The sequence below is a fragment of the Benincasa hispida genome, chromosome 11 (genome assembly GCF_009727055.1).
Source record: "Benincasa hispida cultivar B227 chromosome 11, ASM972705v1, whole genome shotgun sequence".
Lineage (NCBI taxonomy): Eukaryota > Viridiplantae > Streptophyta > Magnoliopsida > Cucurbitales > Cucurbitaceae > Benincasa > Benincasa hispida.
The window spans coordinates 3,904,006-3,923,187 of NC_052359.1; the positions used below are offsets into that span (position 1 = coordinate 3,904,006).

Genomic DNA, 19,182 nt, shown 5'->3' on the forward strand with positions numbered 1-19,182 from the left:
GCGCGAGCATATATACTACAAATGATGGGTGGAAGTCTGTTTTCCAACAAACCAAGTCACTTTGTTTACTTGATATTCCTGCCACTATTAGCCAACCTCTATGATGCAGGGTGGTATTCATGGGACGGAGCATGTGTTGGCATGGTTGTATAGACAACTATGCAAAGCAACAAGACCTGAGGTTCGTGAGATAGCTGGGCCTTTCATACTTTTGCAACTATGGGCTTGGGAGCGTTTTCCAACCATGGCTCCATAATGTCAATGACTCAGTTAGTTGGACGAGCCTACGGTTCTCGATATTTTATTTTAATTCAATCTAATTTTAATATCACTGATCTAGTTAATTTAAAATATAAATAATCAATTTAAAAATTTAGGTGGAGAGACAAATTTTGTGTGACTAGGAAAACCACACGTGTAGTCAGCTAGTACAGATACATGTTTGATCTGCTTTAACCTGACCAGATACATTAACACTGAACCAAATTGATTATTTTATACACATTTATATTACATTTGTCTTTAATGTTGTCCAATATAATATTTTGTGTTTTAGGTTATTTGGGAGCCATACAAAATTATTATGCATACTTTATCCAATTTCTGTACGAATTATTAAAACATATGGCGGACAATGAGTCATCTCATATATTTTCACATTGGTGAGTGACATCTTTCTGACAGGGTGATGAGACAATTCGGTTTTCAGTAGGATGTCTCATCGCCTTGTAATACTGAACCTCTACTGCATGATATCAACTCAAGGACGGTCCGAAAAAGTTGCACATTTGGTAGTGCGATGACACTATCGTGCAAAGTTTATTGTAGTGGGAATTTCTATTGAACAATTTGACAGAGATATCACTTAAGACTACATTCATTGGTATAATAATATCGCAAGGCGCTATGTCACTCGTCCGGGAGTAGTTGTGGGTCATTTGGTAAATGAATGAATATTATCTAATTATTTTTAATTTAAATTTATTTTAAATATTATCTAATTGTTTTATAATTCACATAGATCAAACACAGTAGACTCTGTGATGTTTCGAATGATCCGAACTAGGTTCTTGCTATATGTAGTGACAACCAAAGCTATATGGAGGAGATATATTATATGTACGATATACCTATTGTTCCTCCACCAGCTCCTAGACGTAGAGGACCTGTTCGGGAAGATGATGAGTTTGATGAGGTTACCCATAATGTGGAAGAGTTGACCCCTATGATTTAGATGCAAAGTCAAACTGATTATGTTAGTCGAATGATGATGATGCTAGCATTTGGTTTAAGACATTACGACTTAGAGGCTGGTCCTTCGTCTTCATACGTACATGGATATGGTCGGGGTCATGGAGAGCATAATGAATATTTATATTATGAAGCGCCTCTGAGGTACCAGAGCAACATTAAGAAGAACTAGAGCCACCTCAAGTTTGAAGTCGACGACGACAACCCGCTCGAAATTGACGACGTCCGCTTGTGGGACACATTGATTTTTGTAATTATTTTTATATAAATGAAATATTTTAATTTACACTTTTTCTTTTTTATGAGATATTATTTTTTTTAATTTGTTATTTTTAGAGTTAAGTTAAATAAAATAATAAAATATTTTTAGAAATTGTTTTTATAAAATAGAAAATTTAAAAAGAAAGGAAAACTAAAGGTCGAATTTTGAAGACTCGACACATTAAAAAAAATTAAAAAAAAGGATAAAAATCGAATGTGGTCGAATTTTCAACCCTTGATATATTAAAAAAAAACCATATTTTTATAAATAGTTTCAAAACAATAATATTTTTATAAATTATTTTTAAAATTACAATATTATTTTAATTTTTCCAAATTAAAATGATAAAATTCAAATAAAACTGTGAGAGTTGTCAAAAAAAGAAAAAAAAAAAACTGTAGAAAAAACAGGAAAAAAAAAAAGCGAAGGAAATCCGTCTTCACGATCGTTGCAGAGAATAAAAAAAAAGAAAACCTATAAGCGATCGTGGCCGCGATTCGCATGGCGATGAAGCTTTTGGCATTGCACCGGAAGAATGGTACAAGAACGTGCAGCATGACCTCCAGTTCAAAGACCTAATTCGACTAGCGGCGGAGCAACGGCGGCGCAACCATCTGCTATGGGTGGTTTTCAAAGAACTCCGTAGAACGGTGATGAAAAATTGAGGATAATTGAAGCTCTATTGTTATTGTCCGGAGAGGGAGGGGACAGTTGAAATTAGGTTAGGCTTATTGGTTCCGGACAATCGAGGTCAGGGAACGGAGCTTTTTGGACTCGAGGTAAGTGATGAAGTTTTGTTTTCGGAATGGTTAATAGCTGTTGGGGATGTAATTGAGTTCGGCGATGGGATGGAATGATGTTATTCCGGTTTGAGGTTTATGAAATTGGCGTGGGGAGTGGCAAATTTAGCTGAAGGGGATTGAAACTTGTAACGCTAACAAGTTGGGGAGCGTTCATGCATAGGAAAATATTGAGTTTTGAAGGCTATTGACATTTTTTTGTAAATATTATTTCTTTCAGCAATAATGCATATGGGTCTACACGTCAGTTTTTCACTTTAATTTTCGTTTTCTATCAGAAATACTTTCACTAGAAGCTTCATCAAGTCTGAGCTCTGACCGAAGGTTTGAATGGTGATATCATTACTGGTTCTGAAACTGTAGACATGAAGCTACCGAACCTGGATGGAGATTCATAACCGTGTGTCCGGAGATTTTGGGCAGGATGAGGAGATTGTGCAGAAAATAACAGATTCTTATATGAGAACATGTGAGAAAGAACTTCAGAAAAGTGGGTCTAAAAATCCAAAGAAAAATAAAGAGGAATTAAACATGCAGCCAGAGATTGAGACTGGTCAGGTACAATATAATGGATCAAGTACAGGGACTGATACTAACGATATTAGTGCAGAAGAACTTAGTTGCAAACCACCTCAGAAGCCCTCAGCGGACTTAGAAGATGAAGATGCAATTTGTACACGCACAAGGGCTCGTTATTCACTTGCTAATTTCACTCTTGATGAACTTGAAAACTTTTTACAAGAGACGGATGATGAGGATGACCTTCAAAATGTTGATGATGAAGAAGAATACAGGAAATTTCTTGTTGCAGTGTTGCAGGATGTAGATGTTGACAGCAAAAGTCAAGAAAATGAAACTGTTGAAGATGAGGATGAGGATAATGATGCTGACTTTGAGATAGAACTTGAAGAGGCACTTGAGAGTGATGTTGATGAAGTTACAAGAGACTTGACCCAAAAGGAGAATGACAGAGCTGTAAGACGACCAGAGACTAGACAGAATAAACGTTTAAAAGCGTCGGTTCAAAATAGCAAACGACATTTAGGACAGGCAAAGCGGCCACTGCGGCCACTCTTGCCAATATTGCCTAATGAACCCATTGCTTCTTTTTCCCCTCACGATGGGAAAACCTTGGCAACTTGGAATGCTCCTACTTCTAGGTCTTCTGTGAATAAGGATAACTTAATAAATGGCTTTGCGCCAAATCAAATAGGCCAATTATACTGTTTGATTCATGAGCATGTGCAACTTCTCATTCAAGTCTTTTCCATATGTATATGTGATTCTTCTCGACAACATATTGCCTCCCAGGTACATGGATTAATCTCGGAGATGCTTCACAAACGGAATGACGTATTGGCATGGAAAAAGGTTCCATTTCCTAGCATTTGCTTTGACTTTCCATCTGTTTATTCGTCAATGCCAGATGAAGTAACCAATAGTAGTTTCCAAGTGCAAAGAACATTGGAATCAGACAACTTTTGCAGTGGACAAATCACGTGCTCTGCTCAACAAACCTACCAAAGGGTTGCATCACAAACAACTTATGATAGAGGGGGTGATTCTGTTTCTAGTAGACTGGTGGTTGGAGGCTCAAGTTGGGCACCATTTGTAAGTGGCCCAGTACTATCTATGCTCGATGTAGCCCCGCTGAACTTAGCTGGAAGCTATTTGGACGATGTTAATACTGGTAAAATATATTCTTAAGTGCTCTATGATGTTTGGTAAAAGATTTAGTCTCAAGTTTTTGATGTGCTATGACAATCTTCTGATGTTTCTAACTGCATTTCATATTTATTATTGGGTGGGACTGCATGCCAGTTGTTCAAGATTATCGAAGACGTAGTTTGGAATCAACATCAGATACACCCTTAGAAAGAGAACCCCTTTTCCCCCTCCCCAGTCTCCATGCATTTCCTGGAGTTAATTATGAAGGTATGTCTGGAAGCATCTCATCTGTCAACACAGTAACACTTTCTCCTAGTCAACAGCCACCTAAGAAGTCATTAGCAGCTACTCTTGTTGAAAGCACCAAGAAGCAGTCTGTTGCCACGGTTCTAAAGGACATTGCGAAGTTAGCCCAACAATTCTTTCCTTTATTCAACCCAGCATTATTTCCTCATAAGCCACCGCCAGCTGCTGTGGTAAACCGGATTCTTTTCACTGATGCTGAGGATGAGTGAGTTACTTTCTATCCAGCGGAAGTTCATTTTTCTTCTCTCCTAGTTGTATTCACTTTTTTGCTTCACTTCCCTGGTTGCTGCTTCTCATTACCTTAGACTTGCCAATGCTTTATGGTAATATGCGTGACTTTGATAATTTTTGGCTTCACTGGCATGTGATGATATTAAACACCAATTTTTTTGCCCTTGTATTTGGGTCTGAACTTCACAGAGAGATGTGAATTAGATGAGCTCTGTAAAAGGTGTCATTACACGTGCCACAAAATCTTCTTCTTGTGAGCTTTAAATTGAATGAAATAATGGATTTTTTCCCCACAATTCTTGTAGAGGGGTCAAGAGGATTTGTAGGTAGTTGAGTACTTCAGTAGCACCTTTTTGCCTATGCCCATTTACTTGCCCTTTTGTATTCTTTCATTTTGCTTAATAAAAGCTTGGTTTTCATTAAAAAAAAAAAAAATCAATCGAGGCCTTTGTTTACCCCATTAGTTTGCAGGGTCAATATCTTGTCACCTCACCCTCTTTGTGAAGTTTGGATTGAATTGAAAATGAAATAGTGAGACTTGTGCTGTAAAAAGCCCGGTTTTGATTCCTTCCAAATTACCTATTTCCTAGGAAAAAGTGTTTGTGCTTCTTAGCCCATCCCCCATGCCAAAATTGATGGTTCCCAACCTTGAAAGATTCTTTTAGAATTTCTTTTAGGAATGAGCCTCGAATGAAGGAGATTTCATTGCCCTATTTGGAGAAAAGTGAGTCTCCTCATTGCTTTAGTGGCTTTGGCATTGGTAATGTTGAAAACACGATATTGCAATCCTTTCTAAATGGAAGTAAAAGTTTTTTTCTGCTTAACCTTATTAGGTCTTCCAATGGTCTTTATGGCTCGAAAGAAGATAGTAGAGTTTTTTAGAGAGAAAAATCCTTCTCAAAGAAAGAGCATCAATGTTATTTGGAGTCTTGTTTGTGTTGTGAGAAGGGAAAGAATCCGTTCTAATTACAATTGATTAGATCCTGAAGGATGTCAGAGGATGAGTGAATTAACCTTTGCATATGATGATATGACAAAGAAAAGTATTTGTTTCTGATTGGCTATTATTTGTAATTATGTGATTTTCATTATTAAAGTTATCATGCTTCAGTTCTGTAGCTTGTGAGAAAGTTTGGATTCCCATATTAATTCACACAACGATGAACTCTTGTGCATGTCACTGCCTCATTGTCCATGTCTGTTGTTGATTCATATGCAGATTATTAGCCCTAGGATTGATGGAATACAATACAGATTGGGAGGCTATCCATCGGCGATTTCTTCCTTGCAAATCTACACATCAGGTAGTTTTTGCTTTAAATTTCAATCTTTTCTTCTTCTTTCAATTTTTGGAAGCTGTGATTAGTGTTTTTTAAAGTTCAAGGCACAATAAAAGCGTAATAGTCTTCTATGGCTTAAGTGCAAGGCGGAAAAAAAAAGTGCGGGCTTTTTTTTGTGATGCGCACTATATATAGAAGTACTACATTAAGAAGAGAAAACATAGTTCAAGTGAAAATATGGAAAAAAAAGACCCCTAGATACAAGAAATTTTGCATTTAGGCTTAATAAAATTGATTTTTTTTAGTTAATAAGAATGAAACCCCTAATTATGACTATTTTTTAAATAATGAAAAAGCCCCAAGTCCAAGGCTTTGAGCCATGGGGCTTACAAAAGGCGCACCTTTGTGAGCCTCGCCTTAAAAGCGAGGCGCAAGACCTGTGCCTTGAGCCTAGGCGCATGCTCGGGAGGGCTTTTTAAAACACTAGCTGTGATATAGATAGTCATTGAAGTCTGAACTTCCCCACATTTACAAAATTTGAAATGTTCATGAATGTGACTTTATTAAATTGTATTGGTGGTAGTTTTTGCGGTTAAGAGAACATAGTTACCTGAAAAACAACATCAGAGTACAAATCCCTGGTTCCTAATGGATATAGCACTGAGTTCTCTTGAGAACATTGAAACACTAGGAAGGACAACATCAAAAGAGTGTTCAAAGATTTTATTTTATTTGTTTATTTTTTTCCTCTTCCTCCTGAGAATGCCATCCAATGTTTTTTTCTTGAAAAAGGAAATGATGCTTTTCATTGATATAATGAAAAAAGTCTAATGCTAAAACATATAAGATATCAAATATCAATAATGCAAAGTTACATAATTTAAACTAAAGTTTCCCCCGGAAAGGGAACCAACTTTTCATCGATACAATGAAAAGAGCCTATGTTGATACATAACAAAACATGAAATTAAATCATGAACGAGCAAACTATGACCATCCAAAGAAATAGAGAATAAGGTAAGTTAAATTCAAAATATGAAAGCATTCCAATTTAGACAAATGTTCTGAATGGAATAATCAACAAAAACTTTGGATTGAGAAGACCATGAAGAGGCAAGAAGATCAGTCAAACTAATCCAAAGACTTGTCATGGAAGACTTTTTTTAAGGCTCACCAGACAACCGCCGATGGTGAGGGGCAAGGCGAAGTGCACGGCCATCACCTCGACAATGGAAGTTCCACATGTTTATGGAACGATATCTGGATTGGCACTTCACCTATCAACAGGACCTTTCCACACCTATATGCACAGTCCACCAAGAAAGACAGCTCAGCGAAAATGCATCTTGAGAAATGGGATTGAGAAAGAATCTAACAGTGGAAGAGATTGAGGAGTGGTCGAATTTATCCTCCACTCTCTATCCCCAGGTGACCAAACAGTATGATATATGGAAAGGGGCTTTAGATAAAAAATAATAATAATATAGAAAAAGGCACCTACTCAGGAGCAACTTTATCCCAGAAGCTAGCATCGAGTGGAAATCAATCTCATGAAGATTTCTATTTGTATTTATGGTAGGGCAGTTCCCCAAAAAAGGTCACAAATTTTCATTTGGGAGCTTTGCCATGGTAGTATTTGCACAGCTGATATTCTTCTCGTGAAAGCCCTGTGGCTTGTGTCTTTTCCCAGCTGGTGTTTTTTGTGCCAAACTAGTGAAGAATCCTTGGTGCATTTCATCACCTCATGCCAGTTCGTCTCTTCATTTTGGACAATCATCCTTGCAGCTTTAAACTTCGATACTGCTTTCCCATATGTTGTGATTACTTTACTTCCGATGATCTTCATAAGACACTAGTTTAGAATGGAAACGGTAGTCCTTTGGATCACCAGTTTAGAAAGGAAAAGTCCTATGGTTCATATGGTTAGAATGGATTCGGCACATCTTTGAGGATAAATTTACTGATTTTCCCTCTTTTTCAGAACACTGCAATTATGTTTCTCTTTCATGGAGTAAATTGTCACTTTATTTTTGTGCTCTAGTGTTACACCCCTTACCCATTGAGAAAGTTTTTTGTAATTCCTTTGACAATGTTTACCCTCTTTTGTAATTTCATTTTATTAATGAAATTAAAGATACGGCTTTCTCATTTAAAAAAAAAAAGAAAGAAAGAAGGAAAGAAGACCAACATCAGAGTGATTTTGTTTGTCCAAAGTAGTGACTATGAAATTACGTTTTCCTTTGGTGTTTAGCATGAAAATACCAGTCTAGCATTATTTGAAAATTGCTATGGTAGAGCTGAATAATTCTTCTTAGCATGGTATTGATTATCAATTATGTTTTCTTCTCCTATTGGCGTTTGCTTGCTATATGAGCCTGTACCTCTTCCTGATGTTCTGCTATTCATTTTGCAGATTTTTGTTAGGCAGAAAAATCGATGCTCATCAAAAGCACCTGAAAATCCAATCAAGGTATGTTACTATTTTTTACAGGGAAAATGAGACGTAAACTTTTCCCTGCAACTTATCTAGATTTAAAAAGAAGTTTGCTCTTTTAGTTTTAGTTCTTCTTGATTTTTTAAACTCCTTGCATGTCTTACATGTATTATGCAACTGTCTCAGATGGTGAATAGAGTATAAAGGTTTTCCAGCAGTTTTTGTTATATCCGAAAAGAATCATATGATTACATGGATTGAGACTTCCTTGTTAACAGTACTGAATAAAGGGGGTGTTGATGGAAAAATGGCAAACGTACACACATATGAGCATCTCCGATGCCAAATTCTTGGTTCTTTATATAAAAAATGAACTTGGGAGATAAGGTGCATTGCTTATCACCCACATTCAATATGCTGAACTTTGTGAGGAAGATCATTTCAGGGATCACACGTGGTTTAGGGATTCGATGGAAAAGGGTTGCTTTAAAGGTGTTCCTTCAAAATCACTATTTGGTTGTGGTTTTATTTCAAGAGACTAAAATTTCAGTTTTTGTCCATCAGTTTATAAAGTCTATATGGAGTTCTAGGGTCATTTATTGGGTGAATGTGGAAGCTTGGGGTTGGTCTAGAGGGCTTCTAATTTTTTGGAATGAAAGTAAACTCAAATTTTTGGGGTTCATAAAGGAGAAAAGTGTGGGTGTGTGCGTGTGCATTTTTTTTTAGAATTCATAAATAAATTTACGAAACGAAACACAACTTTTCATTGATAAAATGAAAAGAGACTACCGCTCAAAACACATGGAAACGAAATAAAGAGCCAAAAAACTTAGAAAGTACAATGTCAAGAGAACCACGCTTTAGAACAAAGATTAATCAGAAAATAAAGTCCTCGATTAAACAAAATCTTGAATAGAAAAATTCACATAAAACTTAGATAGAGAACACGAAAAAGCAGTGATAATCCTTGCATCTTTAAAACAATCGTGGTCCTTTGAAAGACAGCCACAAAGATTTCAAACAAGGGGCATGAGAAGGTTTGAGTCGATGGAAGAATGAGTATTGGTTGAATTTTCTTTGATCAATGTCAGAAGTTTATCTTCTGGACCACATCTTCATTTCATTTCTGCAACATGTGGTTGAGAATTAAGGATTTTTGAAACCTTGTTACGACTTCTCATTCCTCTAAATGATAAAGTTCAGTGGACTTCTCGTAATCTTGCGGGCAACGAACCGCCACGTTGCTGCGATTCGAACACTTCACCGGACCATTCAATTAGTAGGTGCGATGGGCGGTGTGTACAAAGGGCAGGAACGTAGTCAACACGAGCTGATGACTCGTGCTTACTAGGAATCCTCGTTGAAGACCAACAATTGCAATGATCTATCCCCATCATGATGAAATTTCATAGATTACCCGGGCTTGTCGGTTAAGGCTATAGACTTGTTGAATACATCAGTGTAGTGTGCATGCGGCCCAAAACATCTAAGGGCATCACAGACCTATTATTGCCTCAAACTACCCTTGCCTTAAAGGCCATAGTCCCTCTAAGAAGCTAGCTGCTGTGGGGTACCTCCGCATAGCTAGTTAGCAGGCTGAGATCTTGTTTGTTAACAGAATTAACCAGACAAATCGTTCCACCAACTAAGAACGGCCATGCACCACCACCCATAGAAGATTGAGAGTTAAGGATTGAGAAAAACTTATAGCGATTTCTTTGTTGCAAGATCGTTCTAGCCGCTTGGCTATTTTTTCAACTCCAAGCTCAGAATCTTGAAGATGGCTTTAAAACAGTGGTTTTATTGTTTATGAAGCAATTTAGAAATTGAAAGAAAAGGATCTTTTGTCAACAACCGTTATTTGGATAGTAAAGCAGAGGAGCTTCTCTTGTCTTTGCATGATTTAAATTATCGGAAAGAGATCTTTATTTTTGGAGTTGCAAACTTCAGATGGGTCTTCATCATTGGCTTATAGCGAGATTGAAGAGGAATTTGTTTGATTTTTACTGTAAAACTGTCCTTTGCATTGTCTTATGCCTTCAGTGCGCCATTTATGTTTCAAGAATGGGGAATCTCTTAACCACATCCCTTTCAACTTCTTTGTGGTGTTTCATAGAATTTGCAAGCATATTTAAATGGAAAATATTTAGGTGCATCTCTATCTTTATGCATCTCACCAAATTGTCCAATTATAATTTGTCGTGTGAAAAAAATTTCTTCTTTTTTTGAAATATTTTACTTCATTTTGTGTGTGTGATGGAAGTGCGATGCATAAAGATTGATGCATCTTGGGATGCACCGGAATATTGTTCTAAATAAATTGGGATTAATGCTGGAAAAGCCATTACTTTGCGTTTTGGATGGAAAACATTCTCTGCACCTTTCAAATTTCTGCACATATTCCTAATGCTCGTTTTGTTTTGGAATGCTTTGTTTGATAATTTTTTTTTTGTTTCCCTTTAGTTTCCTTGGTTACTAATGCAAGATGAAAAATTTTCCATTTATAGAGAATTGAAAAGCAAATTAATCATAATCCTAATTAACTAAGGAAACTAATCCTAATCCTAATCAACCAAGAACACTGATCTTAATCATAATCCTAATCAATTAAGGATTTGACCTAGATACCTTAATTTACTCTAATCCTACTATATTAGGAAAGACTCAAATTAACCTGACAGGACATTTTTACACCATGAAATACTTTTGATTTTGTTGTTATTATTATTATTTTGGGGTTTCTAGATGGAGTACTCTCTCAAAGATCTTTTGTAATTGTTCTGTTTTGATATTCAAGTACTTCTATCTTATACAAAAAAATATTCAACTCAATTGGAAAGTAATGCATCACCTTTGGCTAATTGGGAAGTTTCTTCTTTCTCCTCTTTTAACTTTCTTTGTTGAATGACATCTTTGTATCTTTCGAATAAAAATTGAGGATTATCAGTTGATGTATGACAATTTCTTCTTGCAGGCAGTTCGGAACTTGAAGACTTCACCTTTGACCGTGGAGGAGGTAGCACGCATTCAAGAGGTTTTGACCAGAAGATTCGTGAATTTATTATTTATATGGTTTTGCATTTGTTAAATGCCCTTTTAACTTAACTCTCTATGAAATAATTTCTCAGGGACTTAAAATTTACAAATCCGATTGGATGTCTGTATGGCAATTTGTTGTCCCCTATAGAGATCCATCATCATTAGCAAGGAAATGGCGCACTGCCCTTGGAATTCAGAAGTCTTATAAACAAAATAATCCAGAAAAGAAGGAAAAACGACGTATATATGAATCAACACGGAGAAAGATGAAGGCTGCAAATCATGTAAGTTGGTCATATTCTTTTGGACGAGAGGGTTTTCTCCTGTCTCTTGAAACCATTTATAAAAACTACTCTTATACACTTGTTGCCATTATTTCAAGATCTAATGTGTTTCAACATTTTATGGAGATTCATCAAGATTAAGAAAGTGGGAAGATAAGGTATTCACCTTATCAATTTTAAGGGAGACACTGGCAATGCTTTCTTGGCAATAATTAATTATAAATGGAGAGCAGTGCAAAAAGAAAAAAAATAAAAATCAACAACAGCAGGAGGCATTGACAGAAAAATCCCAAGACTCCAATACTCTTTTCCCAGAATTCTTTTATTTTGCAATCCATTTCTCCAAATTTTCATCTAGGGACAGTTTAATCCAAAGTACTTTACCATTTTCTTTGATGTCCCATAGGCATTTGTATAGTATGAAGCCTTTGACTTAAGAATTATTTCTACAATGCTAAAGTAATGTGTAATCATCCTTGTTCAAAAATTCAACATGAAAGAGTATTTTCCTTTACCCCTTACATGTGGTGATATTGATGGGCCCATGCCCATTTCGTTTTGAAAAATCTTGGCTTTAGAAACCTTCTTTCTGCTCTTTAATTGAATCCTGGTGGTCCAATAATCCCATTGTTGGTTAGCGTGGACACGGTTTGATGATGAAATTAAAAGGCTTAAAGTTCTTTCTTTGTTCTTGGAGTCAGACACAACGTGAGGCTGCATTGATTACCATCCTTAATTTCTAGGCTCCGTTATTTGGATAATTTGGAGGATCTTGGCCAGCTCTCAAGTGAACAACTTTCTTCTTGTCGTTCACATAAGGAATAGATTGAATGCTTGACGGCTCAGGAACACATTTATTGGAGGCAATGCTATAAGCTTAAATGGTTCCTAGGGGGGATGAAAATACCCGATTCTTTCATCCTATTGTTGCAATCGGTAAAAGGAAGAGTTTGATGACTAAACTCCTTTCTAAGGAGGGTCAAAGCCTTTTGACAGGAGGTAGTATCGAGTTTTGTGATTTCTGAAATAAAGGTATTTGACCACACAGTATAGTAATGTCACACATGACGTGTTTGCAATTTCAAGAACCAGAAAGTAAAGCGATAAACAAAAATAGACAGAACACAAAGTGTGATAACCCAGTTCGGTGGAATGCCACTTACATCTGGAGGGTAGTGTGCCCATGGAAAGATACTTTTACTAATATTAAGTTAAGCAACTACAACGTTGTACTTATCTAGAAATGGATGACAAAAACAGTGATACACGAATAACTCAACTCTCTAGATGAACGTTTAAGGTGTGTTTGGGGCGATGACTATCCTAAGACTATAATAACTACCTTGTGCTATAGTAAATATTATTTTGTATTCCTTAATTAGCTACAGTTAACACTATTTCAAAACTTTCATTTACTATGGTATTTACTATTTGCTACAGTTTTTACTATTTTACATTCATCATTTTTTTATTCTTTGCTACAATGTTTACTGTTTCCTTCTCAAACTAAAATAATTTACACCTCAAACACATACAATTATAACTCAAACTAAAATAATCTACATCCTAAACACAAACTATTATAACCAACCTAAGACTATAATAACCAACTTCTTGTCCCAAAAGCCCCTTTAAGCTTCCCCTAAGTATAAAAGATCTTCTCCCAAGGAAACTTAGGTTCCCCCTAAGTATATATTAGTAGACTATCTCTTGGGCTCCCCCTAAGAGTGAGAACACTTCTCAATGGTGATCTTCCCACCTTGATGTGAATATCTCTTCACATAAAGCATTTAAGCTCCCCCTAGTTAGAGAATCCCATCTCAAGTAATAAAGAGATCTTAGGCTCGCCCTAAGACCAAGAATAATCATCTCAACAATACTGCTTCAACAAGAACTTCTTCAAGGTCGAAAGAAACTTAGAAACATGTTTTGCACTCTCAGTCGTTGCACACAAACAAAACTATTCAATACAAAGATGTTCAATCTAAAATGGCAACTCTAGCAAGCAAGCAATTTGCCCTTCAGAAGAGGCAGCGGAAAAAGGAAACCCAACCCACAAGAGCAAATAATCGCAGAAGAACAAATAAGGAAAAAATTATCCTGCAGAATCAGCAACGCACGAGACATCCTGCAAGACACTTCCTGAGATAACCACCGAACCGGAAGCACCAAACACCCTAAAACAAATATAGCCAATTCCAAACTCGAACAATTTCAATTCTAAGGTATTCATTAAGAAATGTTGTCCTCGGTTTCTCCCAACTTATATTGATTGGAGCCCTATTAGTGGTGAGCATGCAATAGATCTTGAACTGTCGTTTTTTGAGGAGGAGGTTTCTAGGCCTACTTTGAAGCATGACATTATGAATATGATTCACAATTCTTTTGATGCTGGGATTAGTAATGCTTCTTTGAATGAGACCTATATTTGTTTCATCCCGAAGAAAATTGATTCCAAGTCGGTCTCTGACTATTGTCCTATTAGCCTTATCCCATGTGCTTATAAGATTATTGCTCATGTTTTGTCTAATGTCTGAAGATGGTCCTTCCACACACAATTACTCTTAATCGGCTTGGTTTCGTTGAGATCTGGCAGATTCTGGATCTGTTTCTTATGGCTAATGACTGGTCTCAGAATGGGAAAGAAGGGGGGGTGGTTCTTAAGCTGGATATTGGAGAAGCTTTTGATATAGTGGATTAGGACTTTTTGGATGTCGTTCTTTAAGCCAAGAGATTTGGATCCATTTGGAGATCTTAGATGCGTAGTTGTATCTCTAGTGCAAAATTCTCAATTATTATTGATGGTTGGCTCAGGGTAAGATTTTTCCTTCTCGCGGAATCAGATACAGAGATCCTCTCTCGCTCCTTTTTTTATTTATCTTGGTTGCTTATTGTTGAGTCTTCCTATGGATCATAGTTTATCAAAGGATCTTATTGAATCTCACTCTATTGGTGACTCTCCTTTGTCTTGAGCCGTTTACAACTTTTTGATGATATTTTGCTCTTCTCCACTGCTGACCATACTACATTACAACATCTTTTGGATGTCATCCATATTTTTGAGCAAGTTTCTGGTTTACCTATAAATTTCTCTAAGAGGGAGCTTTTAGGGATTAACCTTTCTGCCTATGAATTGGATTGGATGGTGACTACTTTTGGTTGTAAGCAGGGGCACTGGCCTACATCTTGCCTGTTTTCCTTTTGGGGAGGCAACTCACCATCTTCTAGTTTATGGCAACCGATTTCTCCCAACTTATATTGATTGGAGCCCTATTAGTGGTGAGCACGCAATAGATCTTGAACTGTCGTTTTTTGAGGAGGAGGTTTCTAGGCCTACTTTGAACCATGACATTATGAGTATGATCCACGATTCTTTTGATGCTGGGATTAGTAATGCTTCTTTGAATGAGACCTATATTTGTTTCATCCCGAAGAAAATTGATTCCAAGTCGGTCTCTGACTATCGTCCTATTAGCCTTATCCCATGTGCTTATAAGATTATTGCTCATGTTTTGTCCAATGTCTAAAGATGGTCCTTCCACACACAATTACTCTTAATCGGCTTGGTTTCGTTGAGATCTGGCAGATTCTGTTGAGATTTGGCAGATTCTGGATGCGTTTCTTATGGCTAATGACTGGTCTCAGAATGGGAAAGAAGGGGTGGTTCTTAAGCTGGATATTGGAGAAGCTTTTGATACGGTGGATTAGGACTTTTTGGATGTCGTTCTTCAAGCCAAGAGATTTGGATCCATTTGGAGATCTTAGATGCGTAGTTGTATCTCTAGTGCAAAATTCTCAATTATTATCAATGGTTGGCTCAGGGTAAGATTTTTCCTTCTCGTGGAATCAGATACTCTGCTCCTTTTTTTATTTATCTTGGTTGCTTATTGTTGAGTCTTCCTATGGATCATAGCTTATCAAAGGATCTTAGTGAATCTCACTCTATTGGTGACTCTTCCTTTGTCTTGAGCCATTTACAACTTTTTGATGATATTTTGCTCTTCTCCACTGCTGACCATACTACATTACAACATCTTTTGGATGTCATCCATATTTTTGAGCAAGTTTCTGGTTTACCTATAAATTTCTATAAGAGGGAGCTTTTAGGGATTAACCTTTCTGCCTATGAATTGGATTGGATGGTGACTGCTTTTGGTTGTAAGCAGGGGCACTGGCCTACATCTTGCCTGTTTTCGAGGCAACTCTCCATCTTCTAGTTTATGGCAACCGATTGTTGAGAGAATGCATTATAAGCTACATAACTGGAAGTATGCTTATCAAAGGGTGGTTGTCATACCCTTATTCAGGCTACTTTGTCTAGTTTGCCTACGTATTATTTATCTCTCTTTTGTGCTCCTTCTGAAGTTATTAAGAGATTAGATAAATTGATTCATGATTTCTTTTGGGAGGGCTCTTGTGGTGAAGATGGCATGCATAATGTGAAATGGGAAACGACTCAACGTCCTAAATTGATTGGTGGCATTGGTGTTGGAAACTTTCGTTGTTGAAACTCTATCCTTTTGGCCAAATAGATTTGGCCTTTCCACATGAACAGGATGCTTTGTGGAGACAACTTATTGTGGCTAATTATCATTCTCCTTTTTGTTGGCTGACTGGCATTTGTGGTTCTAAATCTCCTTGGCGGTTCATTGGCAGACCATCGATTTAATTTATACTCGTACCGTTTACCTTGGTAATGGTACTTTTATTTCATTTTGGAAGGACCCTCGGCTTAGTTGTTGTGTTCTCTCTACCGTGTTCCCTCGTTTGTTTCATCTTGCTCATTATCCTAACATTAAGGTGGCTGTTGTATGGATTGAAGATTCTAAAACTTGGGATTTACATCTTCGTCGTAATGTTAATGATCTGGAGATTGTTGAAAGGGCTTCTTCTTTGTCTCAGCTGTTGTTATCCATCATACTTTGTCTTTCTCCTGATTCTTTAATTTGGTCTATTGGACCTTCTACGTATTCGACTATTTGACTAAATCTCTTTTGGATAATTTGGTGGATACGATTGAACCTCTTGTGAAGGATCTATTTTCTGCCATTTATATGGATCATTCCATAAGAAACCATGGAAGCTTAGTCTTGGTGCTGAAAGTACTGCTTAATCGTCTTCAACATAGTATGCCCTACATATCTATTTCTCCATTCTAGTGTCTCGTGTGCCATAGCCATTCTGAATCATCTGCCCATCTATTTATTCATTGTTCTTTTGCTTCTCGCTTCTAGCATATCATTTTGGAAGCCTTTGGTTGGTTGTTGGCCTGTCCAAATAATATATTTGACATTCTTGCATCTTTTCTGGTGGGACATCCTTTTCTTGGGGCATCTTTTATGGGGCGAGTGCAGTAAACGTCTTTTTAGACCCTTTTTCAGTTTTTGACAGTTTCATGGATTTGGTTGTGTCTACAGTTTTGTATTGTATACATAGACACTCTTTTAAGCATTTTAGTCTATCTTATTTACTTTCCAATTGAAAATCTCTATTGTAATCACCTATAGGTGCTTTGGAGTCTCCCTTTATTTCATTTATTCAATGACATGTTTCTTACCTAAAAAAAAAGATAATAATAATTAAAAGAAAAATTCAACTTGAAAGAGCATGAATGAAGAGGGTGCAAACATCTTCCTCGTTCTTACAAATACTGTATTTCTTTTATGACAAAACCGGGGTTTTTCTCTTGTGAACTTTTCACACTTGTTGACACTGCCCTAGCAGAGGGTCACCAGAACACCTTGATATTTGTTTGTTTATTTGGCACACAAAATTTTGTACATCTTTTAACCTGGTCGAGAGGTCAAAAAGAAAAGATTTACCTGTGAGGCCTGTCAGTAATTAAAAGGTGATATTAATGATTAAATCAGATTTACCCGTAAGGCTGGCCTATCAATAATTTAGAAGTTGGGATCATTCATTTGATTATATAAAATATATGCCACAGCTTGCTGAAAATGCATGCTTGCCATCTAATTAGAGTGTGCACCCACTTCAGCAATATAGTTTCACCAGTGCTCCTGAATTTTAAGTATGAGGTAATAGATTGATGGCTATGAAATTTCTTTTCACTGACGGCTCAAGTTTTTTATTTTGATGTTTTTGCAGGAGTCTAAGTTTGAAAATACTGGCAGGATAAACAATAATGGACTCAATCTCGTTGATGGTAACCTTCCTTGTGATATATTACCGGAAAAGGATATCCAGAGTAGAGAACGAAGTAACACAGTTGAATCTGGAGACATGCAAACCCAGAAAAAAAATGTTGATTGGTTTTCTTCTGGACCAGCATTCTCAGAACCTCCACAATTGCTTTCAACTACAACTGGACATGTAACATCCACTACAGATGCACAGAATCTCAGAGTTTCAGATGTGAAGTCTCCGATGTACTCTAGGAGTTATTGGGCTCGCAGATCTAATAGTTCACATTTGGTCAAACTAGCTCCCGACCTTCCACCTGTCAATCTTCCTCCATCGGTTCGTGTGGTTCCCCAGTCATTTTTCAGAGGATCTCTTTTTGGAGCACCAGCAAAGGCTTTTGTAGCCAAAAGCAATAAGGAAGTTTCTCAGGCGACCAATACAGTCAATAGCATGCTGAACAATAGTAATCCACCGAACAATGTAACCAATGTCATCCCACTAACGGAAGATGCTTCTAAATCAGACATGGAAGAATGCAGAGCTAACAATGATAATCCTACTGAGACAGAAAGGGGAGCAGATTCTGATCTTCATATGCATCCTTTACTTTTCCGGGCCTCTGATGATGGATCTGTGCCTTATTACCCCTTAAATTGTAGTTCTAGTTCATCTGATACTTTCAGTTTCTTCTCAGGAAACCAACCTCAGTTGAATCTCAGTCTATTTTATAATCCACAGCCAGAATACCATGTTGGCTTTGAAAAATTATTGAAGTCAAAGAATTTCACTTCATCACATAGCATTGACTTCCATCCGCTCCTGCAAAGAACTGATGATATAGAACAGGTAAATACGGCTGCATCTTTGGATGGCAGATCTCCTCATGGTCACAACATATTTGGTGCTGTACAGAACCAACCTTTGGTTAGCAATGGACAGTTGCCTAGGGGTACGGAATCCTTTAAGCATGGTGATAAGAGTTATGGTTTGGATTTAGAGATGCACCTTAGTTCAGCATCCAATATAGATACTATTCCAGGGAATAGAGTATTCACTGCACATGATCATTTGAAGTCAATGACTGCTAGAAATTCAGAAGCATTAGAGAACCTACACAATGGTCACTTGCATGGAGAAACAAGAAGAACTAATGAAGAGAGCAATCTTGTTTCTGATGCTCATCCTGGGGTTCAACCATCTATGGACAATTGCAGTGATGATGTGGATGACCTTTCTCACCCAGGTATCGTTATGGAACAGGAAGAATTAAGTGACACTGATGAAGAAGTTGAAGAAAATGTTGAGTTTGAGTGCGAGGAGATGGCTGACTCTGAAGGAGAGGATGGATCTGACTGTGATCCAATTACTGATTTGCAACAGAAGGTGGCCTTACTCTTTTATTAATTTTAAAGATGCTTATATAAAAATGGTTGAGATTTGAGTATATACGTATTTTCCCCCCTAGTTGTTTAGTTTTTGCCTG

General features: G+C 37.0%; 1 protein-coding gene across 8 annotated transcripts in view; it reads left to right on the top strand.

The window, feature by feature from the left end:
• Positions 1-1,893: 1,893 nt before the first annotated feature.
• LOC120090341 overlaps positions 1,894-19,182 on the top strand; it is a 29,188-nt gene continuing 11,899 nt past the window's right edge. For 7 of the 8 annotated variants that reach the window (XM_039047929.1, XM_039047927.1, XM_039047928.1 and 4 more), the window contains exons 1-8: positions 1,894-2,292; positions 2,592-4,003; positions 4,135-4,492; positions 5,738-5,822; positions 8,212-8,268; positions 11,207-11,266; positions 11,361-11,555; positions 17,664-19,082. In XM_039047929.1, coding sequence (XP_038903857.1) covers positions 2,698-4,003; positions 4,135-4,492; positions 5,738-5,822; positions 8,212-8,268; positions 11,207-11,266; positions 11,361-11,555; positions 17,664-19,082 — 3,480 coding nt within the window. In that variant the 5' untranslated portion in view covers positions 1,894-2,292; positions 2,592-2,697. The remainder of the gene's footprint in view (positions 2,293-2,591; positions 4,004-4,134; positions 4,493-5,737; positions 5,823-8,211; positions 8,269-11,206; positions 11,267-11,360; positions 11,556-17,663; positions 19,083-19,182) is intronic. The other variant, XM_039047933.1, reaches the window with a different exon arrangement.